The sequence below is a fragment of the Rhinolophus ferrumequinum genome, chromosome 17 (genome assembly GCF_004115265.2).
Source record: "Rhinolophus ferrumequinum isolate MPI-CBG mRhiFer1 chromosome 17, mRhiFer1_v1.p, whole genome shotgun sequence".
In the NCBI taxonomy this organism is placed as follows: Eukaryota; Metazoa; Chordata; class Mammalia; order Chiroptera; family Rhinolophidae; genus Rhinolophus; species Rhinolophus ferrumequinum.
In genome coordinates this window covers 37,456,007-37,481,702 of record NC_046300.1, presented here as the reverse complement: position 1 = coordinate 37,481,702, position 25,696 = coordinate 37,456,007, and the positions used below count along the sequence as shown (strand labels likewise).

General features: G+C 47.6%; 2 protein-coding genes across 10 annotated transcripts in view; one reads left to right on the top strand and one right to left on the bottom strand.

Annotated features, from left to right (window-relative positions):
- Positions 1-25,696, top strand: part of NME9 (NME/NM23 family member 9) — a 33,696-nt gene that overhangs the window by 6,393 nt on the left and 1,607 nt on the right. For 2 of the 7 annotated variants that reach the window (XM_033131897.1, XM_033131898.1), the window contains exons 4-12: positions 4,188-4,291; positions 5,397-5,468; positions 7,282-7,398; positions 8,537-8,612; positions 11,001-11,083; positions 11,385-11,477; positions 12,424-12,578; positions 14,013-14,162; positions 20,413-20,491. In XM_033131897.1, the coding sequence (XP_032987788.1) occupies positions 4,188-4,291; positions 5,397-5,468; positions 7,282-7,398; positions 8,537-8,612; positions 11,001-11,083; positions 11,385-11,477; positions 12,424-12,578; positions 14,013-14,162; positions 20,413-20,476 (914 nt within the window). In that variant the 3' untranslated portion in view covers positions 20,477-20,491. Of the gene's footprint in view, positions 1-4,187; positions 4,292-5,396; positions 5,469-7,281; positions 7,399-8,536; positions 8,613-11,000; positions 11,084-11,384; positions 11,478-12,423; positions 12,579-14,012; positions 14,163-16,048; positions 16,356-20,412; positions 20,492-21,948; positions 24,444-25,696 lie in introns of those variants that run through there. The other 5 variants (XM_033131901.1, XM_033131903.1, XM_033131900.1 and 2 more) reach the window with 5 other exon arrangements.
- ARMC8 (armadillo repeat containing 8) overlaps positions 19,807-25,696 on the bottom strand; it is a 91,036-nt gene continuing 85,146 nt past the window's right edge. For 2 of the 3 annotated variants that reach the window (XM_033131895.1, XM_033131896.1), the window contains one exon: positions 20,862-21,606. In XM_033131895.1, the coding sequence (XP_032987786.1) occupies positions 21,573-21,606 (34 nt within the window). In that variant the 3' untranslated portion in view covers positions 20,862-21,572. Of the gene's footprint in view, positions 21,607-25,696 lie in introns of all 3 variants that reach the window. The other variant, XM_033131894.1, reaches the window with a different exon arrangement.

The window sequence follows — 25,696 nt, the reverse complement described above, 5'->3', positions numbered from 1 at the left end:
CGTCCCGAGGCACTGGAACCAGGGACTGCACTGTCCTTTGGGAAACAGCACAGCTATTATCGCTGGGCCTCCTCGTCCTCTGTCCTCCATGTATCAGTTATCTATTGCTGTGCAACAAGTTAGCCCAAACCTTTAAAACAACAAACAGTTATTGTCCCCCAGTTTCTGTGGGCCCAGACTCCAGGTGTTGCTGAGCTGGGTGCATCTGACTTGTAGTCCCTCACCAGGCTGCATTTAAGGAGTAAGACAGGGAATATCAAGGCTCCACTAAGGTCAAATTTCTTTCCAAGCTTGGTCCTGTGGCTTTGGCAGATCTTACAAGGTCATTTCCAAGTTCATTCATGTGACTATTGGCAGGATTCACTCCTTGCTGGCTGTTGGTCAGAAACATCAATTTCTCCATAAGGTTACTCACAATATGGTAACTTGTTTCTTCCCCCAGAGCAGGGCTCAGAGAGAGAGAGATGAAAAGCATAGTGTTTTTGTAACCTAATCTCAAATGACATCCCATTACTTTCGCCATATTCTATTTGTTAGGAGCCAGTCCCCAGGTCCCGCCCGCACTCCAGGGCAGGGCCGTACACAAGGGCATAAATCCCAGGTGACGGGAATCACTGGAAGAATCTTAGAGGCTGCCAACCACACCCCACTCCCCCAGTACTGCTCTCTCTTTTCATTGACTCTAGATATCTCTGGGCTCCATTTCTCTCTGTGTGTCTGCTCGGTTCTCGTCTCTATAAATACGCCAGCTCAGTCAGCTTGTATCTATCTGCTCTTACCTCTGCATTGCCACCACCCCTGTGACTTCAGCATTCAAGCCCCTCGCCTCCCCTCTCTCAGGACTCAAGCCGTCTTTCCAGCCCCAGAACCCACGGTTCCCTGAGCTCCAACCTTTTTCCTGAACATGCCGCAAGTTTTCTCACGTCTTCACTTTTATGCATGTGGTTCCCGCTACCTGGAATATCATGGCCCAGCACAACCTGTAGAAGTCTTTCTCATTCCCAGGCCCAGCTCAAAAGCGGCCTCCCTGCAGGAAAACTTTCCTGAACCTCTGTGTGCTCACTTCCCCCTGGGAGTCTCTAGAGCATTTGACGGTGGGGGACTCTATCTCAAAGCCTCCCAGCACACACCCAGCTTGGTGTTCCCCATCTGGGGGCTCTCTTGGCTTTTCGACAATGAAACCCTGTGGCATTGTCATTTTCTTCTCCACCTGTTGCAGACTTGTCCAGACCTTAGGCTGAGCAGATGCTAAACAAACCCGGGTTGCATTGATCCAGTAGTGTGGGTGGGAGTCTTGTAATTCTTCTACTACTAGAAGAATTACAAAAGCTTTTCTGATGGTGCCAAGTCTTAACTGTTGTGTTCATGTGTCTTGACTGTGCAACTAGAACATGGCTCCAGGGCAAAACAACAATTACTTTTATTTCTTAACAACGGTAAGAAAACTACCACCTCATCAATTTTTGAGAATCTGCCATGTGCCAAGCACCCTGCGTGACCATAGCTAACACCTAATACATGGGGACTCTCTGCCAAGCCCTGCTCTAAGCCGTGCAAGGGCCTATGGTGGCTGAAGGGGATCTTCTGCCCCGTCTCATCAGACGGCCTTGACGAAGTCACGCTCTTCCCTCTTTCTAGAGCCAGCAGAAATTTGCTTCCAAAGTCAAACACCATCTTGGAAGTCTTGCCTTCTGCTGGCTCACTTTCATCGGCCTTCAAACTGCAATAGTTTATTCAGATTTACACACACACTCACACACACACACACACTCACACACACACACACACACACACACACCCCTTTCATTTTCTCTGCCATTCCTTTCCTGCCAGGTGTCTTCTCTGTTTTGCTCCCTGTCTTTCAAACTCTTCATACACTTCCTCTCCAGCCCCTCACCCTCACCCCAGAACCTTGTGAAGTGTGCCTTTGTCCGTCCACACCACTCCTTGGAGAGCCAGGGCGTGCAAGAAGTGATGGGAAGCTGATCCAAATGGCTAGGCTGAACTATCAATGCAAATCTTACAGAGAGATTCCTGGCTAACTGGGTCCCAGTTCTTTTCACTGGGGCTTGAACCTGCTCTCCTTGGTGGGCCTGGGTGCAGGGTCCTCTTAAGTCTTCAAGGACTTTTCCCTGGCTTGACCCAAATGCCTCTCTCACCCATTACTCCGGTATACTGAAACCCCCAAGTCCCTCAACTGTGAAGCTGTTCTCCTCAAAGAAGCGCAGAGCTTCATCCCATCCTGCTCAGGAGCCCAACTCTCTCTCCTGCCTCTGCTGGTGTGTGGTTGCCTTTGAGACCACTTGCTTAGATACTCTAGTTGGTACTGGAAACTCAGCGTGTCTAGAATCAAGCTCACTTTTCTCCCTCAAACACTCTCTCCCTGCCTCCACCCAGTTCTTTTTCTCTGCCAGGCTCAAAGGTGGGGTCCTTTCCACACTCACATGACTCTCACCCCCAGGCCTTTGCCTCCTTTTCAAAGTCTCAGGGATTCTTCCATTCTTTTCCTCTTGTCCGAGCTGCCACCCTGTGTCTGCCTTCCTCATCCCTCCCATACCCAGCTTGGTTGTCACTTTCTTTCTTGCAAAACTAGGCTGCTTGGCTGAACCAACCAATATTCCTGAATTTGTTCATCTTTGCTTCTTTCTTGGAGCAGCTGAAAGAGCGGGGCTGTGGCATCAGGCAAACCTGGGTTCAAAACTTGGTCTTACTGCTTGAGAATTTTTTTTTTAACCTTGAATCAGTTACTTCACCTCTTTGAACTTCAGTTTCCTCATCTCTATAGTGAGATAACAGTACACCTATCATTTGTTTTGTGTTTGTTTTGTTTTAGAGAAAAGCCAAGTGCAGATGCTCTCTTGCAGCTCAATAAATATTAACGCCCTCTGCTTTCTAAAGTTGACTGTGAATCTTCATTGCCTAGGAAATGTGGATGAAACTCCTCAAAGCCTCATTCCACACTCCTCCAGTGATCTCTGTCACCAGTGCCCACAGCCCACCCCAGGCAGTCTGGTCCAGAACGCTGCCCAGGGCCCCTGGAGCCCCCACCTGTGCCTGGCTGCCCATGCTTCCCGCCTTAGTTTCCCACTCTGCCCATCCAAGCCTGGCATTTTCCACAATGCCCAGTGCACGCCACCTCTCCACTGGGAAGCCTTCCTTCCTTCCCTAAGTAGTACAGTACAGTGCTGCCAGAGTCTATGCTAATTTTAATAATGATCATTTATATTGTGTTTCATTAATCACACACGATGTGAAAATTGTGAAGTGAATCTTCGAAAAATAAAATCACAAATGGCCTGCTATGATATTTGGCGGGCCTGATAGTTTCTAAAAAGTGTCTTTATTACCTCCCTGTGACTGCACCATGCTAGCTGCTGAACAGAAATGCCCACCTGTGTGGATTTGGCACAATCTCTTAGTGTGGTGGTTTTTGGAGGACATCCTTCCTCTAACATGTGACCACGTGTGCATCACAATTTAGCACTTGCTGTCTTCATGATCGTGCGGGGCAGGTCCCATATGTATCCAGCACACGTGAGCTGGCCTAGCTTCCTTACAGGCTTCATGGTCAAGTGCAGACGAGAGAGGTTCCTTCACACTCCACACTCCAGCCATGGCACACTCCACAGATTGGGACCAAAGAAGAAAAAGGTATCCCAGTTTCCACCTAGGTGTCTATCAGGTTCACTTTCCAGGAAAATAGTGTGGATTGTATAGTGTAAATACAACTCTCCTTTACCCAAAGCAAGTGGCTTTTCATTCAGCAGGGGGAACGGTCAAAGCTGTGTTTATCCTCAAAGTAGCAAAGAGTGGATTGTATGCTGACAGGTCACCTCCAGTGACTTCGTCCTTTTAGAACAGATGGTTTCAGTCCAACTCAAAGATTTATTGAGGGCCACTTTGGGCTAGGCCTGACCCTGAATGTAGCCTGAAAATTCCTTAGGCTAAAAGAGTCCATTTAAGAAAATGATTTTTCATTGTGTTTAGAATTCAGAACAGTGAGTTGCTAAGAGTGAGGGATACCAGTGTTTCCATGCTTGCTCCTAATCTGATGGGATAATACGTTCCTGGAACCATTAATAGCCCTGCAAACATCCATCCATCCGAGAGGGTCAGAATGTGCAGGGATAAATTTGGCCTGAAGTGGTGGGTGCTGATGCTCACTGATGCTTCCTGGCTCCACGCAGTTGTCGATGTCTATCAACGCTGGTGTGGCCCCTGCAAACCCGTGGTGAGCCTCTTCCAGAAGATGAGGATCGAGATTGGCCTGGACCTTCTGCATTTTGCATTGGTAAGATCCTCTCTTAGCAGTATGTCACCCAACACTGTAAAAGAAAATTAAACATTTAAAAACAGGAACAGGAAGTGTGAAGTGCCTTTTTTCAGCTCAGTGAAAAGGCATCAGCTGTGGAATTTTTTGTTATCAGTCTCGATGCTTCATAATTTCTCTAGAGATGAAGATTCCTCGCTGACAGTCACTCTGGGCTGGGGCAGTCTCTGGAGGCTGAATACAGGGTCAGAATACGTGTCACCCCAGTGCATATGCTCCTTCTTGGGTCAGGAACACTGGGAACTCTGACGTTTCACTTTCCGAACGCAGGGTTTCAAGATTTCTATCCTCTGCTCCTAAAGGGGAACTTCTAGCAAACATTTACTTGGATTAATGTATGGAAATGGGAATACATTCCGGAGTGAGCAAGTGACACTTGATATGCTGCCCAGGTTGGAGGTTCATAGACGGAACACAGGAGAAAACAGACGTTACGCGAATCTCTCAACAAGCTTGACTTAAGGACTTTGCTCTTCCTCCCTTGGGAGTCAGTTTTGATGCTTCTGTGGAGTGTATGGAGGAAATGGCTGGACGGAGGACACGTTATGTCCATGTATGGCGTTTCTCAGACACTGAAAGCAGTCGGAAGACCTTCTGTGGCTGCAGTCATGGCAGCAGTAGGATGTTAGACATTGGAGCTGCCCATACTGGAGGAGTAACTGGGTGGGGAGCAGGAGGAACCACGCGTCCTCCTCATTTTATTCTTCAAAAAGTACACTGCCAACAATTTTTGCCCAAATGTTGACAGGACAGTTGTTATGATTCTGATGAAAACACAATAGAAGGAGAATCATGAGAGCAAGCCAGAGCTTCACCTGGGGAGGGCAGCCATGGTGTATGTGTGTGATCTGTAGTGTAGGGTGTGTGTGTGGTGTGTGGTATGTATGTGGGTCTGTGAGTAAGTGTGTATAGGGTATGTGTGTGCATGTGGTCTGTGTGGTGTGTATGTATGGTGAGTGCTATGTGTGTGTGTGATGTGTAGTGTGTTATCCCGTGCAGTTCTCCTGCCCTCATGCCCCTGTCCCCTCTGTGCCTCAGGGTCCTGCTGACAGCTTGTTTTCTCTAGGCAGAGGCAGACTGTCTTGATGTCCTCGAAAAATACCGCGGGAGGTGTGAGCCAACCTTTCTGTTTTACGCAGTAAGTACATTTTCAGACCGAGAACTATTTGATGGTTGCAAATCATTAGAGTTCAGCTAGATGAGTCTCACTGGCATTTAATTCTCACTGAGAGTCACCAAAGAGCCTCACTGATTCAAAGAAGTGATGTGGTTTTCTCCTTGCTGTCTTTATTTTGGCTAAGGACAGTGCCCTGAAGTCATGGCAATGCAGGCCCCTGCCTGGGATGGTGGCCTGAGGTCACTGCTTGCAGGCGGAGAGCTGGGGGTGACACAGCTCCTGGGTCACTCTGTGCTTGGGCGGCCTTCCTGACTGGCTGTGCAGAACAGGGATGCTCCTTGTGTCTCGCACACACTTCTGACTGAGGTGTCACGCTCAGAGCAGGTTTCAAGCTTTCTATCCCGTGATCCGCAGAAGGGAATTTCCAGCAAACAGGAATTCTCCTTTGTGGGGAGGACAAGCTCTGCGTTCACCTTTATGGATTCATAAAACATGAAGATATGTTTATAGAAAGTCAGAAAAGAGAGGGACTATTGAAGAAGGCCACGTAGTTCAGTGTTTGAAGCTAGTCTGGATGTCTCTGGGTGTGACATCATGCTCTGGCTCCACGAAACCTCAGGGCCGACTGTCACACCTGGCTTCCTAGGTTTCGGTCACCTGCCAGGCCCTGAAGGCAAATGACTGATATGTGCCTCCTGGTCTGGTCCAGCCCCCTCATCATGCATCAGGGAGACGGGGCCCTTCCCCCAACCCCAGCGCCCAGGTCTCCTGATAGCCAGGCCCTGGTTGTTTACTTTGGAAAACTTTGTGCTTCTGCCCTCAGCACTGCAAGTATTATAAATGATATAAGTATTACAAGTATTATAAATGATACAAGTATTATAAAAAATTATAAGTATTATATAAAATTACAAGTATTATAAATGATAAAACATTGTTTGAGCCTTGGGTTTTAGTAGGGGACCGAACAGTTATATGCTGAAACATGGGTGGAGGTGGGAAGGAGAAATGGGAAGGAATTGAGATGGAGATGCCCTACAGCCAAACTGACGTGGGGCACAGTTGTGGAAAAGGGAGCAGTACCACAGTGGCTGGTTGCTTGAGCCCCTAGTGATTAAAGCAGCATCATAATCGGCTGTGTTGGAACGTGTGCCCGGGCGACGGTCTCCATCACACTCTCAGCCTGTGGTGGTCCCCTGAGGCGTGGGAGGGAAACGGAGAACCCACTCTAGGTAAACTTCTCCCTCTCCGGATTGCTCCTTTGTGAGTAATATGCATAGAGACTGCTGGAAAAGTTGAAGCAGGAAATTCAGCATCACCCCAAACACCACCTGCACCTGACCACCCGAGTCGGAGTTGGGACTCGAGTCTTGCCCAGAACCCCAAGCGTCCTGTACACTCCACCTATTAAAGCAATGATCTTGCTCTGTTGTAATTGTTTCTCTGCCTACCGGGCTCCCCATTCACTCGCTCACTCACTATGTCTTTCCACAGTCAGTGTTCCTACTCTTTGCCTCTGACTGGTACTTGGCAGAGTAAGTGCTCAATAGATACTTGTTGAGTGAATGAACCATGGACAGGCCACACTTGGTCACTCACAACATCGTGTGCCCTGTCCCTCCCTTAACTAACTCCCAGTTGCCCTGAAGGAAGTTTTGAAAGGAGGGGCATGGGGCAGCAGGCAGAGAAGGGGACGGAGGCTGTGGGCCTGGGGTTGACCTTGACCTCGGGCACACTGCTACACAAAGCTCTTGGACACTCTCGCTGGCTCTTGAAAGAGACTAATATCTGGCAAGAGGGTTTCATGAGGCTTCAGCAGCACGTTGTATTCCAGGGAGGAGAACTGGTGGCTGTGGTTAGAGGAGCAAATGCCCCATTGCTGCAGAAAACTATCCTAGACCAGCTGGAGGCCGAAAAGAAGGTGCTGTCCGAAGGCAGAGAACGGAAAGTGGTAAGGAGGTCACTTCTGCAAGCAGCAAACTCACAGGTCTGCTCCCAGGGCAAGGCCAGCCTTTCCCGCCCCTGCCCCATTCATTTTCCCAGAGCCGTCAGCTGGAAGCTTCATTCAATGACCACCCAGGTCCTCACTGAGAGTCCAGGGGAGAGCAAGTGCTATGGTCACCATGATGTGTATGCATTTTGAAGCGTTCTTTTCAAAAGTCACCCCCTTCATCCAGAACGGGTTAACTTCTTTTATCCATTTCCCTTGCATCCCCCACTCTAACTGGTAACGGGTTTCTGGATCACTGACAATGAATTCAGAGATGAAAATTAAGTTATGGAATCACATAGCGGGTAGGAGAACTCCAACCTCTGGGTGAAATCCTTCCTGGTGACTCGTCATCCTCCCTTCCCATTCCTGAAAGTTTTACTTGGGATCGCAGAGGGTTCACGTCTTGAATTTAGAAATTAAGCTCTGTCCTGACCATGAGAAGTAGGGTCGGCATAGTTTGTGATTTTGGTAAATAGTTTCCATGATAACATAGGCTGCCTTTGAAAAGTTAGGTAGAGAGAGGTATTTCCTGGTGCTTTGAGCATCTGCCAAACAAACCTTAACATTGCTCAGGGTTCACTGTTCAAGTTTTCATATTCAAATAGCAAAGCCTGTTTTTATAGAATGGATTAGAATCAGACCACATTTGTCCCCCAGAAAACTGGCAATTTCCCCCCCAAAAGACAAACAATCACAAATGCTTGTGCCTCCTCCAGGGGAAAAAGAGCTCTCTCTTTTCTTCCCTGCACTGTGTAGCCAGTCACTCAATAGTTCCTTGCATTTCAACTCGCCCTTTGTCTTCTTGCCAACTCTCTACTTTGTCTCTCTTTTTCCTTAGTTTCTGCTCGATGCTTGTGAAAACAGGCAGAATCTAAACCTTCAGATCAGCATGGATTTCCTTGTCTTTGAACACCTTCCCCCCACCTTCAACCAGCTACAAGAAAGGATTTTGCAGTTTCGAAGACTGATAACCCTGACCTTCTTTTCTTGTTCTGTATTTTGGGCCTTTACTTTTTTGGTTTCTGGAGATTCTGGAAGGTCTCTGTGGTAACTATAATTAGCTAACTACTTTCTGTTCATGACCAATTCGTATTAGATTAAAGATGAGGCTCTTTCTGATGAAGACGAACGTTTTTCCCACCAAAAGGACGAAGGTGAAGAGGAGGACGTGGGTGAGTGTAGAACTAATAAGCAGGGCAAAAAGGCAAAGCAGACTCAGATTTGATATGGTTTGAAAAAAAACTATATGTGAATAATCAATGTATTGAGCAATCTGAACTCTGGGAAGATTCACCGTAAAACATTTTGTCCCCAGTCACCTGACTTCAAACACAGTGTCAGATCTCCCTTCTGTCCTTTATTGGCATTTGGGGCACTTTTCACAGCTTTCTGATCATGTTAAAATATAACAAGTGTGACTTTCATGGCAATTCCCAGGCATCAGGAAAAGCTCCATTTAATAAAATGAAAGGCAGTGACATTAATAATGTAAACTAATGATGCTGGTGTTTCCTTAGTCCTTATCTGAGCTAAGGAGCTCAAGTTTCTTTCTTTCACCTTTTTTTCCCCTGAAGTGTCAGAAAGTCAGCTGTACTGAACACCTTCCCCCCTCACAGCCCTGCACCCTCTTCCTCTTACTCCCCAAGTACCAGCTCGCAGATTCTACACTCTGGGCATCACAGTTCTCCCTGAACCTCCACTGGGAGAAGAACTTGACCTGACAGTGTGAAGAGAAGCCAGAAGTCAGCAAGGTCGTTGCCGGGAAGAAGGGAAGGTCACGAGAAACCAGGGGCACCAAGACTAAGTTCAGGAACCAAGATGGAAAGAGAAGGAAGAGTGTGATTATTGCATGAAGTAGAAAGACCGTTTGTGTGTAGATAACGAGGACTATTTTGAGTTGGATTCTAACGAGGAAAAAGGCCCAGTTTAAGAAAGCAAGAAACTTCAAGTGTGAAAAGAACCATCATCGACTTGGCTGCCACGGGAAACACTGGTCGCCTCCTTTTGGGGTTATCTCCTCTTTCTGCCTCCCCCCCATTATTCCTTCTTAAATCAAATCTCTCCACCTAGAAAACAACAAAGGCCTTGCCCTGAGCCTTACTGTCCCCCACGCTGAGCTTCCGAACTTCAGCCATAACTGCTGGGGCCACGCCACCTGCTGCTCCCGCCCTGCCCTGCTGATCTGGCCTGTGTGCCAGCTTCTCCCTGAATTGGTACTCACCGGGGCCCCAGTGACCTCCTCTGTGCCAAATCCAACAGGCAGTTTCCAGTCATATATCCGACAGCATCTTTCTGCAGATGTGGGTGATGTCAAAATGTCTTCCTTCTCAAAACCCTCTTCTCTCTTGGTTTCGTGACCTTTCTCATTTTTCCTTCTACGTCTCTGACCTCTTCTCAGCCTCCCCTTCACTGGCGTTTTTTCTTTTGCTCCCTTTTCAAGCTGGAGTTCTACGGGCCCTGCTCTGGCCTCTTCTCTTCTCAGCCTACTCCTCTAGCTGATCTCACTCATTGGTGAATTTATAAGGAAATGTACTATAAGAGTCCTTTAAAATCTAAGTGTTCACAGGATGTTAGAAATAGTACTCAAAGAAAAATGGACAGATTTGTTGCTGCAAATGATTTACACGTTTCTAAGATTTTCAGAGGCAGATGCTGTGAAGTTTCATTGCAACACAACTGATGTAAAAGCTGAGAACAGAATATAGTCTATGGGGGTAGAGAATCTGTGGGGAGTGTAGGTAGCTCACCAAGGCCAAGTTCGTACAAACAGGAATATATCACGGACCGGCCACTGGGCTCCCTACAGCTTCCGCGGGCCTGAGCAGCCTACAGTCGTGTGGCACCTTCCTCAATGCCACAGCTGATTGGACCTATGGACACCGACCGAAGGACAGGCGGTCAGTAGACTGGTCAGTGAGCTACGACTGGTGCTTTGGCTCCAAACAACGAGCTGACCCATCTGGTCTTCTCTCAGGAGAATCTGAACTGAGTCAGAGAAGACTGAAGTTGCAGTTTGGTCGTATGTGCTGGTGCTGCAAAGTCATGTAGACTCAGGGCCTAGGACAGCCATTATTGGCCACATGGAAAGTTAAAAAGGAAAGTTAAAAAGAAGCTTTGGCAAAGGAGTCAGTAGAGTGAGAGGAGCACACAGTAGACAGCAGTTAGAGGCCACGGGTCATGAGAGGGTGTGCCCCACATCGCCTGTGCCAGCTCCCCACCTCCTCCCCCTGCGTGCCAACTCTTTCAGTTGTTTATGGGTTTCTGTCCCTGAGTAGTGTTTGATCTCCTTCCCATCCTCCCCCCGCCAAAGCCCCCCTTCCCAGGTTTGTGTCCCTTGCATGTCTCTGTGCCTTCCAGCCAGGTTGAGGTTAAGGTCTGGAGCCTGACCCGTGCCTCCACTAGAGTCCATGTCTGCAGGGACACAATCAGGAGCCCAGGCAGGGGAACCCTGGGAGCTGTGGGCAGAGGGCTGCATGGTCCCTGTGGACGGCCTCCTGAGAGCCTCAAAGATGGGTGCTGCGAGCCCAGCATCTGACAGCACCATTCTCGGCTTATTGCAGTCTCATCAGAGAAGTCCTGCACCTTGGCAATCATTAAACCAGATGCAGTGGCCCATGGAAAGACTGACGAGATTATTATGAAGGTAAGAGACACCACAGTTACCCTATGCAATATCCTCGTGTCTCCTCTGGTGGAAAAACGGGTGGGGCATCGTGCAGCAGTGTCCTAGTGGGAACAGAAGGCTTCTAAGGAGTTTGAACCAAAATTCCAGTTAAGTAAACCAAAAATCTTAAATCTCAGTGGGACAGATATGATGATGATGAGGGTATTCACTGCTTTTAATATTGCCTTTTCCATTGTCTTTTACTTTCCAACACATTTAAATGTGAATTTAGGCTTGATTACATTTTCAGAATATGCATGTGTGTATATATATTCCACAGATCCAGGAAGCTGGGTTTGACATCTTAACAAACGAACAGAGAACCATGACAAAGGCAGAAATGCGACTCTTCTACCAACACAGGGCTGGAGAGGTCAGCTCATCTGTTTCCATACACCCAACACATTCATTCTTTTTTTCTCTCCAATATTAATGTTTATAGGTTGACACTAGTTTGGGAGAAATGAGAGTATTATGAAGAACCAGAATATGAACAGCAAATGAATTGTGAATTTGCTCTCAGAATGAGTATAGGTTGTATCAGGTGAAAGTTCTTTGGTTGCAAGGAAGAGATTTTGACTCTAAAGTAATGAAACAAGTAATTTATCAGAACGATAGTCCAGAACTCCCAGAATTAACTGAAGGAAGAGAATTGAAGGGCGGTGACAGAAGATGTTGGGCAGAAGAACGAAGACAGTTTTAGGGATCTCAAGAGCAAAACCTTAGATGCTGCCATTAGAGAACTGAGGTTCAGCCACTGTCCCTTTGCACTTGCTTATAACTCACCTCCTGGGAGGGAGGGTCTGGTTAGCCTAGCTTGGGTCACAGCCCCACCTCTCAGGTGAGGTGTGTGTATGGGGGTGGTAGTGGGGAGGAATAGGCCTCACGGTTGTCAGTCAGACAAGGACCAAGTGAAATGGGGAAGGGCTGTCCCCCAAAGGGAAACCAGAGTGCTGTTACATGAAGAAAGGGGAAGGGTTACAAGGCTCTGTACTAAAAGTCTTAACTACATCCCACCTCTGTTATCCAGCATCCACATGATTTCCATACATGTTGTCTTTCAAATTTGTTAGCTAATTTGTTATAATCTCATGTTCAACCCAAAATGAGTCAACTCAAAGTCTCATCTTTCTGTCTTTAACTTGTATATGGGTTCTCTGGGGGTGAGGTATCACCCCCTGCCCCTGGTCCTTCCCCAGGCATGCTGGCTGGTGGCAAGGCTGCTCACGGACCTCTCCCATCCTGTGTGTGGGGTGGGCCCACTGACCCTCTGCAGGCCCAGGCCCCTGCCCTGGGTCCATCTCCCCTTCCTGTTCCAGGAGGCATTTGAGAAGCTGGTACATCACATGTGCAGTGGACCAAGCCACCTCCTGATCCTCACCAGGACGGAGGGCACTGAGGACGTTGTCACCGCCTGGCAAACCCTCATGGGACCCTGTGACCCCGATGTGGCAAGGAGGGACCAGCCTGACAGGTGATGTCACCCGCTGTGGTCCTTTCATTTATCTCGAAACCTGATTCCGAGGAAGTGGAGAGCCCTGCTCGATGCTCAGCCTGGAATCCTGGGTAACACAGAGGGCACTCTGACGGCCATGAAGCCCCTTCTTTCTTACATATTTGGGGAGACCTTGACATCCTCACCGTCTGCGCCAGCCCCTTGCCCTTTGCAGCGTGCCTCCTGCGACCTGCCTCCGTGCTGCCTCCTTCCTCCTCTGCCCTCTTCTGACGGCTGCTGCTGGACCCAGTCCTGTTTGCTCTGGAGCCAGGGGCCCATAGTGTGGTCCCAGGACCACTTGTAACACTCACCCAGGAAATACAGACTCCAGGGCCCCACCCAGGCCTGTCAAGGCCGAGATTCTGGGTGAGGCCTAGGAATACGCATGGCAGACTCAACTCCCCCGCCTACGCCCCACCCAGGGTGTCCCGAGCATGAGCGCCCTGGTCTGTGTACAGGCTAGGCTGCTTTGGGCTGCTCCTTGCCCCCGTGCGTTATCTAGCCTAGTACCACCAATGCCAAATCCACTGTGTCTTTCCTTTGAAGATGAGAGAGGCCCAGCCAACAGGAAAGAAATGAGTAAGAAGCCAAGTAACTGAGGTTGAACCATGTAGTTGTAGGGGGCCGGGAACAGTCATATATGAGGCAGCGTAGACTAGTGCAAGAGCCCAGTGCTCAGATCTTAGGTTACTGCCCACTCAGGTAAGTCCATTCTCTGAGCCTCAGTTCTCTCATCTGTAGAATAGGGATATGAGCACCTATCATGGGAGGCCGTACATTGTCATGGTTAAGAGCACAGCTTTCTGAATCCCTTTTCTTCCTCTTACTGTGTGACGTTGGGCCAAGCTTTAATGTCTCTGTGCTTCAATTTCCTCATCTGAAAAAAAATGGAGACTGTAGTAGGACGTGCCCCAGATATTGACATGAGGATTAAATGAGCACATACCTATGAAGCACTTAGGACAGTGCTTGACACACAGGAAGTCCTAGCAATGTTAGTCTAGTATTATATTACGGGGTTACTGGGGGATTAACTACGCAAACTCCTATCAAGTCCTTGGCAGGGGTCCAGCCCCTGGTTGTAACATCAACAAAATGGCAGCTCCTGGGCTTACACTGTGACACCTGTCTTCACATTGGGGCTCATGACAGAGTCTCCCTCCCTGGGCTGTGGAGCAAATGAAATAACAGCACGTATGTGAAGCACCAGCAACGTGCCCAGAACACCGCCAGGATGGGATGAATGTCAGCCACTATCATCCTGGCTGTTTTCTTGGCATTTCCAACAAAGAGAAAGCATTTTACAGAAATGCAGGGTGCTGATTGGTTGTTGATGACCATGTTGCCAGAGAGCAAAACATTTCTTTTGCAAATCAAACAATTGTGTCTTGTACATTTTGCCAATGTTCCCAGTCTCCGCGCTCAGTACGGCACAGAAATGCCCTTTAATGCGGTCCATGGAAGCCGGGATAGAGAAGACGCCAGCCGAGAACTGGCTTTGCTCTTCCCCAGTTTTAAGTTTTCAGACCAAGTTCCAGAAGTCGCTCAGGGTAAGTCGTTGAGGTAGGTTTGGTCTTTAGTGAATCTGGAATGAGTGTGTGGGGGACTGATAATAACTATGTGGTAACGAAGTCTTCAATCAAATAAGGTCCTTTTCAGACAACAGGAGCCATTATATAACTTCAGTAGCAGTCCTAATCTGTTTTGCATGTTCATAGAGTAAGAGAGTTGCTTTTTTAATACCTCATTACATTTTTGCTGCATTCCTACTTTGGAGCCATATTTTTGTTGCAAAGTTACTTTGCATTTTCCTGTGGAAATCACTGGGAAAATTTAATGTTTGGAAGCCTACAGCAAAACCGTTCAGAGGCCAGATGTCACTCCCTCACTTCCTCTGTGCTCTGTACACCGCATGCTAAGCCCTTGGTGGGGTAGCTGAGAAACAAAGGGGCCCTCTGCCTGGAGCCTGCAGCGACCCTCATATCCCTCAGCCTCCACATTTTGGGAAAAGCATGCTGGGTCATCAGCTCTGAATCCGGGTGAAAAAGCTAAGGAGTTCAGAGGGCATGTTACCCCATTCCACAAGTGGGAGACCCAGGCCTGGCCCACGCTGCTCCTGCAGCCCAGGTGCACTCCTCCGGTTTGAGCCTGAGCTGAGGTGGAAGGAGCTAGGGGGGTGAACATCCTAGGAAAAGCAAAGGACGTGACGGGGGATTCTCGGGAGAAGGCTGAATGCAGATCTGAAATGGTTAATAACCTGTCTCCCTACGTTTGGGTTTTAACCAATGTATTTACCTAAGTGTTTGGTATGTTCATGGTCCCCTCAGGTCTGAATCCAGCCAAGTAAGAGTAGGTGGTGCAAAGACAAAGTGAGGCTGGATGGGAGTGTACCCGTCCGTCTGGCCCTTGTGTAATCCTTGCTGCTGCCTACTGCCCGCTGCCCACTGAGGGCCAAGCTGACAGTGCGATGGCGTTTAGGGAAGTGAGAACTCATGGAAAGCACCAAGTTTACACTTCCAAGTGTTTGCTGTGGTTCTTCAAAGCCATTCCCCTGCCTGGAAGAACTTTCTCACTCTCTGGTGACGGTGGCACTGCTAGGGCCAGTTTGCCTGTGGGGATCTGCCCTCAGAGAAGGCCCACAATGCATTTCCTTATGTGCCCAGGTTCATGGGACATCCTTTGAGGGGGTGGGGTGGGGTTTAATTGGAAATAAATAGATGTAACCCAGGACCAAGTTTGGGGAAGAACAAATGGGGTGAGGAATACTCACCAGGGTTATTGGGAAGAGTGTTGGGAGATCATCAGGCTGACTTTTGGGCCTCAGGTAATAATGAGCACGGGATAGTTCCAGAAAGGTTTGAGCCCATTTATTCTCACACCCTGGGAATAAAGGCACAGCCTCCTGCCGGCATGACTCTGAAGCAGCTTCATTGGGGTGCTGAGGTTCTGCCCATTTGTTTGACACGTCCCGCCCAGCAGTTTTTCCTCTGAAGGGCCGGGGCCCGGGGCAGGGGCCAAGGGCACCGGAGACAGAGAATCCTGAGTTTGAATCCTGGCTCCACCAGCTGAAGAGCCTCTGGAAAGGGACTTACCTCTTCTGAGCCTCCTCTGTGAAATGAGGAGGATGCCCCCACTATAGCCCCATAATACCTCTGTAAGAATCATCTTCCTCATAGGCTGTTGTGAGGATGAAAGGAGACAAAGATGTCAAGTTCTTAGCCTGGTGCCTGACACACACTCAGTGCTCAACAAATGTTCCACATGCTCCTTAATCCTTTAATTGCTAGTCTGCAGCACACATATTAGGATCTCTCTTTGCTGTCCCTTCCAGCCTGACCCCTGACTTTATCGTCTGCGATGTAATTAGATCCCCTTTTCCTGTTCCTTTGTGGGTGGTGCACGGGACAGGGCTGTTTCAGAAGTGCTACAGAACAGCTGTCGTTCCACAGGCCATGAGGCAGAAGGAGCCACGGGCCCCACCCAGGTGCTTCGCTCCCCCGAGGACGCGAATTGAGATGGTGGCGCCGCCTTCCAGAGCCTGTGAGGGGGCGAGGTTACGACATGTCTGTGCACTTGTGTCTGTTGCCCACAAGGAAACCTCTAGAAGTCGACCTTACTTTTTTGAGCACCAATACGTTTTTGGTTTAGCTATCTTTTATGGCCAATAAACATATATACTTTGCTGCCTTATTAAGTAATATATAGAACACATACTTTTTTTTTTTTTTTTGCTCTCTCTGGGATTTTACAAAATAAATGGGGATCAGTTATTGTACTCTGCTGTCATATGGTGTCATCTCAGGGGACACTGAGTTACATAGGACAGTGTCTCCCAATAATAAATTTACTTTATGGATTAAACAACTTTTGAGCTTCACTTGGTAACTACGAACTTGAAAATAGTGCACGAACATTGGGTATGACTCTTCCAGGCATATCAGCTTGGAGGCAAGTAGATATAAATAGGCGTTAAATCTTCATGCTGCACCCAAGCCACATGGGCAGTCCTGCCACGCTGCCAGATTTGTCATCTGGTACCTCCTAAAATCAGGGCGTGTGCATGAAGTAGTGCTTGGGGTTACATTTGGAAACAGGGTTCGTCTGATTTTCCTGACGCTCCCTTCCCCCACATTTTTGGGTTTCTGATTCTGACTAAAGCCTAAGTTTGAAACCTGAGAGCTCTTAGTGGAGCCAGGTGGCCTCCAGCTTTAACTAAATCTCCTGGGTTAGCCGTGCCTCCATCGTTGCGCCCTTGAGGGATACAGGTTTCCAGCGAAAAGTAACTATTATTACCCCATGAATATTAACACACACACCCATTCCCTCTGACCAGCTTGCTCTTTGGTTGGTTTGTAAATTTACTAAGCCCAGGCATACTCTTTCCTTTCCGGCTGAGCAAAAGGCCGGGTTCTTCTACATCACAAGGCAAATGTCAGTGATTTCTGCTCATTTGCTGGTTTTCTCCAGAGAACTTCGCTCTTCAACTTGAAGTGCTTTAAATAGGCAGTGAGCTCCCAGAAAACGGCCCTTCCCAGGTGCCTTCCTCTTCCTGCAGCCTAGAGCATAAGACACTCTGTGCTGGCACTGGAGGTCGAAGGATGAGTCAGGCTGCGTGAAGCTGGAGACCACAGCCTAGGACACTGGGTGGTGGCTGCATTTCCCACGCCTGTGTCACCTCTGAATGGACACACCCATGCGCATTCTGCTCATCAGCATCGGTACAGACCCGTGGGAGACAACGGAGCCCTCTCTGCCAGGATAGTCAGCAAAGTGGAATCCACTGTTCCCGATTCCCAGACCACCCCCGGGGTTGTGCTCGATCGACCCTCTATGAGTGGGCTCAATGGCTGTGCCCACCTCAGAGCTGATAAATGCCTTGGAGGAGCACTAGAGCCCTATGCCTGGCCTTCCACACCATGGGTGCCATGTGCCTCTGAATGAGCTACTTGGGGATGTACCCAGCTGACAGCTATCTGATCTCCCCAGAAGCTGGGAAGCCAAGGATCTCCCATTACTGGATAGATCAGATGAGAAATGGAGCGACGAAAGTCTCTGAAAGCAGGGGAAAGAGAGGAAGAGTAGGTAAGGGGACTGAGTAGGTGGGAAGTGATGTGTGTTGATGTCTGTGATGATTTTTAAGCCTTCCCAGGAAGTAGCTGGGAGTGGCAGTGCTGGGAGGGAGAAAGCAGGAGGGGCGCCAGGTGATAGGGGTAGAGTGGGAGCAGTGCTCACACCCCTTCCTTCCACTACAGGTCGGGTTCTTTTCTCAGAATCCAGAAGGTTCCTGGCAGATGGGGAGGGGTGGGGTGGGGGAGAGAGAAGGCTCCTGAGAGTGGCTACAATGTCAGCCCAGTCTCTGAGGACGGAACTCCTTGACAGAGACCCTAGCCTGGCTTCCTCCAACAGAAGGAAACCAGGGGCTGCAGACAGCCACTGTTGGGGGCCTTATGGCCTCTTAGCTCCGGGGTGTGTGCGCCTGACAGGGTGGAGGGCAGGCCCAGCTGCATGAAGTCCAGAAGGGTGGCTTCCTAAGGACTGGCTCTGGCCCTCCGTCAGCGAGAGGGCTGACTGCCTGGTGGACAAGGCCAGGAGCCAGAGGATGCAGAGGTAGAGGGAGGAAAGGCAGGAGTCTCAGGCAGGCTGTGTTGTGGCCCTTGGGGCTGGGGGTTCCCTCAGCTTTCTCTGAAGCCAGGTCACGGACCAAATTTCCCTCATACTGGGAACTGACCTGTGCCTCTTTCAGAAAAAGTCAGTATAAAGGGGCAGGACTGGGGCAGAAGCAGCCATATCTCAGCTGGCAAGGTGTTGGGAGCTCTCTGTCGGCTCTCCATCAGGATCTGGAGTCAGTTTCTTCTCCTCCTTTCTCAGGCCTCACTACCAAGTGTCCTCTGTGGCAGGGGAATTCCCTCCCCTGCCAACCACCTCACCATCCTCCCCCCAGGTTCTGGGGCAGGTGTCCTTGGCTTTCTCTCTGTATCTAGTGAGACCAAGAAATAGGAGGTGCTTCTCTACATTTTAGAACGGGGAAAAGGAGGCAGCACAGTGAGTGAAGAGCGCCTGTGAATCCTTGCAGAGGGACAGCAGCTGCTTGTGCGGAACAGCTGGGCATCTGCCACACTTTGGGCCCGAGTCCAGGGGCTGGTGGCAGCGGAGGTGTGCATACATAAGGGGAAGAGGGGGACGGAGGGGGTGGAAACATTGGGGGGATGCTGGTGGCTGGGAGTGGCCATCCAGAAAGGGTCTGCTAGCCTTCAGGAGGTCAAGAGAGGGGTCCCCAGACTGCTGCAGATGCCCTGGTAGCTGTAGTGACCCTAGGGTACGGGCCACCCCCTCTGAAATGCAAAGTCACGTCCCAGTTTCTCATTCACCAAGAATCACAGGTTGCAGAAGCCAGTACACATTATTTTCTAATGTTTCCTAATGTTCTAGACATTTGGAAAACAGACTCCTTTATAGAAGTTGCCATGATCTTTCTTGGCTTTTATTAGCATGTGTTAAAATCATATTATCCAAACACTACCAGAAGAACATGTATTGTTCTGCATAAAGTGCTTAAGAAAAAAAATGCAACTTATTAAATTGGACATTCTTTTCTAGTTCATAAGTTTTGGGTTACAATCAGGGCACAAAAGGAGAAACAGAATGCAGTATTAGAGAGCGAGAAGCTTAGTTAAGAACGTGGGTGGAGACACAAGATCACGTCCCATTCCTCCCACCTCCTTATGGACTGAACACTGCACCTGTGTAAAGCAGCAAACAGCTTTGTTTTAATAAATACATTTTCCTTCATTCAAATCAGAAAAGTTAATTAAAGCACTTTTTCTTTGATCATCTGTTTAAAGCCACAGGCAAGATTTATCCACAGAGTTTAAGTGTGAAAGTGTTATTTCATTGGCCTTCAGCTTTCTAATGCTATCTGGCTTCAAGATTGTCTCAGCAATTCATTATTGGTTTCTTCATATTTACCTGGTACTTTGAAATACCAACTCTATAGTGTTTTGTGTTACATATGCCAACCAAGGATATTTTCTCGAACTACAAAAGTCAATGGAGTAGGCCTAAATAAGGCTTTATTCCCAATAAACTAGATTTTCTTTAAACTGGCTTTCTCACATTAGCACACTGATAGCTGCACAAAACCCAAATCCCTGTGGTGACAGATTTTTAAATCGGTGATGTGCTGAAAAAATAACAACTTGGAAATCTCTGTGTTTGAATCTTGGGTGGTCATGTTGAGAACAGGAAAAATTGCATTAAATACATTTAAAAACATTCATTTGCAATCAAACATATGTGAATCTCCCAAGGAAGGTACAGGGCGGTGGTGGGGCGGCTGCAGCACGAGCCTCCTCACCAGGGGTGGCTGGTGTGCTTGGGCCTGTCGGTGGCACAACTCATGGCAAGCTTCTGGGCTGCAGACCTCGCTTCCTGCCACAGTGCCTTTGACCTTTTACAAAGGGAAAGGAAGGCTGGTTGTACCTTCAAACAGTCAAGAGCAACCTCTGTTGAGTTCACTTTGAAGCTGACCCAGAAGTTGGAGCAGGCGCCAAGCCAAGGGCTGCCGAAGGGCTAAGCAGTACTCGCTGTGAGAAGAAGTCATCTTCGGTCCTCCTGGGGAAGAGTCCCTTTCCTTCTCTCAAACTTCAGTGCTTTGGGTTTCACGCAGGAAAAGATCTTAGCTGCATCTCTTACTAAAATTTCATTTTACAAAAGGACACTAACTAGCAGTCCTGAGTGACTACTATGGAATTGCTGAGTTAGCTAAGAGAAAAACAGCTTTTAAAACTATCCTGTTCTTTGCCTCTTTCCACAGATGGATCTGTAGAACGTTCTTTAGTTTCACAGTGATAGACGCTGTTTCCAGAAGCACAAGGTGATTGGATTTTGTTTCCAGAAAGTGATGACCTACTTTAATTTGAGCAGAAGGTTCCATGACCGGTACTAACTCCTGCCAGATACTGCGACACCAACGACAGGATTTAGGGCAGTTGGGAGGCTCTTGGTGCCCAGTTCCTGCCAAGGGAAGCCTGCCAGAGTCATGGCTGGGCTTTCACTATCAGTAGTTATATTTCCCTTTGATGTCTCAAAAAACGCCTATGATGAATTTGTCCCCTCACTCTACTCCGCCCTGTCCATCTATCTTGGAAGCCTGAGAGCTTATTGAATTAGGCTGATATTGACGGCAGTAAGATGCTAGCTTACTATTTTGCACAGCACCATATATCGTGCCTGTTATTCAGGCCAACTATAGCCAACCTTTTCTTTTTCTTTTTTCTTTTTTTTTTTTTTTATAAAGAAAATCTATGTAAGTTGAGGTTCAGAAATGCATATATTTTTTACTTACAAATATTCATCTGACCAAAATTCAACATAACCTTTATGGAACACTTAACAATTGTTTTGTTTTTAAAATAACATTTCATTCAAACTGTATATAATTCAGTAAAGTTTTTTTTTTATACAGCAAGCAATGCTTAAACCCTGGAAAATCTGTAGAAAAGAGATTTTCACACAAAATAAGAAAAGAAAATTTGAGGTATCCCCCCACACACATCCATTCATCCTGACTTCACACGTGCACACTTTCACACGTGCACACTTTCACACATGCACACACACCTGTGTGCGCAGACACATTCATTCTCACTCACAAAGTGGCTGCAGCATAGGCAAAACATTGTAGGTCCAAAGGAAAATGATTGATTGTTCTAATAAAGAGTCCAGGTAGCTCAGGAAAAAAAAAACCAAACAAACAAAAAACAAAAGAAAACACAATAGTCCTCTGAGGAAATTACTACCTCAAAAATATGTTCTCAAGATGAATTTGAGATCTAAGCCTACCAAATTGCTTTTGCAAAACAGCTCCCTGCAGTCCAAGGTGACTTGTGCAAATAGAAGGAATCAAATGAGGCTAGTTCCTGTACTTCCTTTAACAAGGATATGGGATGCTCGCAGGTGCCCAGGGTGCTCCCGTCACGCCAGGTACTGCTGCAGTGCCGTCTTGGCCCTGAAATCACAAAGTTCCTGTTAGCCATCATCTCAGAAGTGTAATTAAGGGGAAAAAATACCTGTGGCTCAAAGATGGTAGTAGGATTAGTCTAAAAAGTTAGGTCCCCAAAAGGAAGTGGGGTGAACCCCGCTGGGCACCTACCCGAAGGGGCAGAGATCCGCAGTGGGCACTTACTTCCAGCACATGCTGGCTGCACTCCCCTTCCTGTGGTCCTCTTAGCAAGGGCTGTCCTTGCTCTTACAGGTGCTGCAGCCCAGTGACATTCTATAGTTTTCCTCTGTCACTGGCATACAGTTGTCATGGATTTGGAATTCTTTACATTATCCTATTGCCATGCAGGTTTTATCTAGTGCTACAGGACACTGGGGAGGACACTTAAGGTTCTGAGAAACTAGGAGGAAAAATGACCAAGGAAGAAGATGTTTAGGTGATTAGAAGATCCACGGAGGGGCAAAGACCTCATGGGACGAGGCTGTCCTGGTTCCAATGTCTCTAAACTGAGGAAGAAAAGCTATAATCGCATCTCGTTTTTCTCATTATGCCTGATGACACTGATCAATGTGAGAGGTGGGTTAATTAGGGTGACTGGGAAAGAAGGTGGCTAGTTGGAGAAGAAAAGATGTCACACGGGCAGTGACTTGACCTATCCCGATCCTTGTAAAAGTGTCTTCCTTTGAGCTGGGACTGAGGAGGCCGCCTTTACTACTTTTGTTATGAGCTTCACGTTTCTAAAGATGCTGCAATTGTGGGAATTAGGAAGTCTCTTCTACATTATGGAAGAAAAGGCTGAAGTTTTCAGTTAGTATGAGTGCACTGGGCATGCGACAGCTGGACTCAAGTGCAGTTTCTATATAGCAAAGTAACAGACATAACCTACACTTTTAAAAGTGGCATACTAAGGGGTGTCCTTGCAATTATCTAAGACTCTTAGAAAGATGATAGTTGCAAACAGTCCAATTCATCAGAATAGAAAGCTCTATACAGACTATCTCCAAGTTATGAGTGAGTTGGATTCTAAAGGTCATTTTCCTACAGAAACAAGGTTATTAATGATGCTACATGCTACCCCTTAATGACGATCCACCTCATCTGAGGCCGTCTGAACCTGGGGTGGAGACAGCTAGTTAGCAATAGCTCCTCATCTGAAAGTCAAAGACTCACAAAGCCTTAGAGACAGAAGGAACCTGAGAGATGTCTTCTTCGGGTCCCAGACTTTGCTGTGCCATGGTAGGAATGTCCACCAGAGGGTCTTGACTGAACTTCTGTATTACTCTTTAAAACTGCCAATTCAGACTCCTTCTGGGTCTTTCTCAGGGGTTGGCTATGTTTGATTGTATTCAACCTCCAAGATCATAACCTTATTCCTTCTGCTACTTATTATTCTCTAAGGAGTCTTTCAGATAGATGATTTTGGAGGCAAGATTATCTTTCCTCAGAGAACTTACGGTAGCTCAGACCTTGATTCTTTTAAGGGTGCTCAAGAATATTGAAAACTTGTGTGCCACACAAATTTGGCAAAATAGCACCAGATTGGTCTAAGCAATGTAGGCCAGGGCTCAAACCTGCCCCATTTCAAGCTGGTGAGGCCTCTTGTGGTGTTCCAGGTCATCTCAGAGATAACATGCAGCAGAACTATTTTCATTTCTGAACAAACATGGGAACAACCAGCTCTCAGCCAGAAGAGACGGGGTGACAGAGCCCACCCACCATTTGAGTCAGCAGCTGTTACTACCACTGTGGAGATGCAGGTTCCAGTTCTCAAGGTGCAGCTCAAATCCAGCCTTCAGCACGTGGCTGGCCTTGACTTGCCTTTGAAGTGACAGACATCTGAGCAGCAGCCTGGGGCTGCAGTTGTTCAGGGATTTGTCTTCGTTAAGAGGATGGCAAGCTTCAGGAAGTTATGGGCCAGTTCTCCGTGCTCCAGAGTCTGATACAGACATTCACTCAAGGAGCAGTAACCAAGTGCCTCTTCCTCTCAGTGGGGCAGACAAGCAAGCTGACAGCCACGACACAGTGTAGTATGTTCTGTGGGAGCTACGGAAGCACAGAAGGGGTCCCTGGCATAGCCGGGGGGCGGGGGGTAGGGTGGAGAATGTCATCAGGCAAGACTTTGTGGAGTTCTGGAGGATGAATGGCCACTGTCTAGGCATTCTCTTCCCTTGCTCTCAGGACACCTATGCACCTGGGTCTCTGCCTGCCTCATTGGTTTTTCTTCTGCTTCTTTGCTGGATCTTTCTCATCTTCCCCTAAATGTTGGAGGGCCCTAGAGTGTGGTCCTTAGCCCTCCTCTTTTCTCTCCTTTCTCTGATTATCCCTAGGTGACTCCATGACTTTATACACCACCCAAATTTATATGTTCAGCCCCACTCTCCCAAGTCGCTGGGTATCTAATGGGCATTCCAAACCTGGCACGACCAAATAAGAACTCTTAATTCTCCCTATCCCTACCCACTTCTCTTGTATTCTTCACTGTCTGGGTAAATGTCAACCCCTATCCAGTTGCTCAGGCTAAAACTCCAGGCATTTTCCTTTCCTCTTTCTTTAACATCCTACACTGAATCCCTGAGCAAATCCTGTTGGCTCTACCTTTAGATTAAATCCAGAATCTAACCACTTCTCAATAGTTCTACCATTACTACTCTTACCTCTTACCTACATGACAACAGCCTTTAACGGGTCTCCCTGTTTCCATTCTTGCCCTACTAGATGATTCTGTACACAGCCAGAGTGATCTTCGAAAAATTCAGATCAGATAATGTCTCTTTTGCTAAAAGCTCTCCATGGCTTCCTACTAAACTCTAAATCAAATCCAAAGTCTTTACTATGGCCTACGAGGCTCTTTTCTTCATTTGCCCCGCCTCACCTCCCACTTCCATCACTCTCCCCTTTGGTTTTCTCCAGCCTCACCGGTATTCCTGCTGTTCCTTGAACATGCATGCCAAGCTCATTACTGCCTCAGGTCCTTGAACTCACTATTTCCTCTGCCTGGAATACTCTTCCTCTAAACATCTGCCTGGCAGACATTCTGATTTCATCCAGGTCTTTGATAAAATGTCATCCTCAGAAAGGCCTTTACTAACTAATCTATGTGAAAAGAAACTTTCTTACTCTCCATCCCCTTACCTTGTTCTATTTTTCTTCATAGTACTTCTTGTTACCTGCTATCATATTATACATTCATTTGCTTATTGCCTGTCTTCTGTACTAGAATGTTAAGTTCCATGAGGGTAGAAATGTTATCAATGTTATTCACAATTATATCGCCACTGCCTAAAGCAGCATCCGGTAGAGGTTAGTATTAAAAAACAAACCAACATCTGTTGAATGAATGAGGATGCAGAGGAGAGGGGACTGGAATGGCAAATCAGATGGAACAGAACGTGTATATGCATGAGGCTGTGATCCTGGAGAGGGCAGGTATAAGTGGCTACAGGGTTGAGGGAGAACACGGGGGATGAGAAAGGCAGGGCCAAATCATGAAAGGCTTCTGAGCTATGCTTTAGAGTCTGGAGGATGAAAGAGTTAATGTTCCTTGCTGTTGTAATGTACAGAAGTGAGCTGGAAAGTGAAAGCTGTGTTAGAAGGGAGTGTACACAGCTAGGAAGACCACTTTTGGCTGCTGTGAGGGAAGAGGGGTCTCTGACTACGGCTCTTGCCTCTCCCAGTGAATGAGGAGCTCTTCGAGGACCATGACTCCGCAGTGGTCACTGCTGTACCCCCAATGGCCAGGCCAGGAGGGCGTAAGGCAGGTGCGCAGTGAAGTTTTGAGCCACTGAATGTTTTTATCATCGGCCTGCCTTGCTGCTTTCCAAAAGACCACATGCGTTTCTCTTCTGATGATTAAGGGGATGTAAAGGAGTAGCCTCTGGATCCTCTCGTTACCCCCTAAGATGGCCCAGGCTCATGCTGATTCCGAGTAAGATGAGAGCCTGATTGATTTGCTATTATTAGTAATAATTAATAATTATATATCATTGTTGTAAGTAATAAGTAGTTTGTCTCTTACTCAAATGTCACACAGTTGGCTCACAGAAAATTAGAAAGGGAATCCAAGAATCTAAAAGATTTTGTTTGGTCATGTGAATTA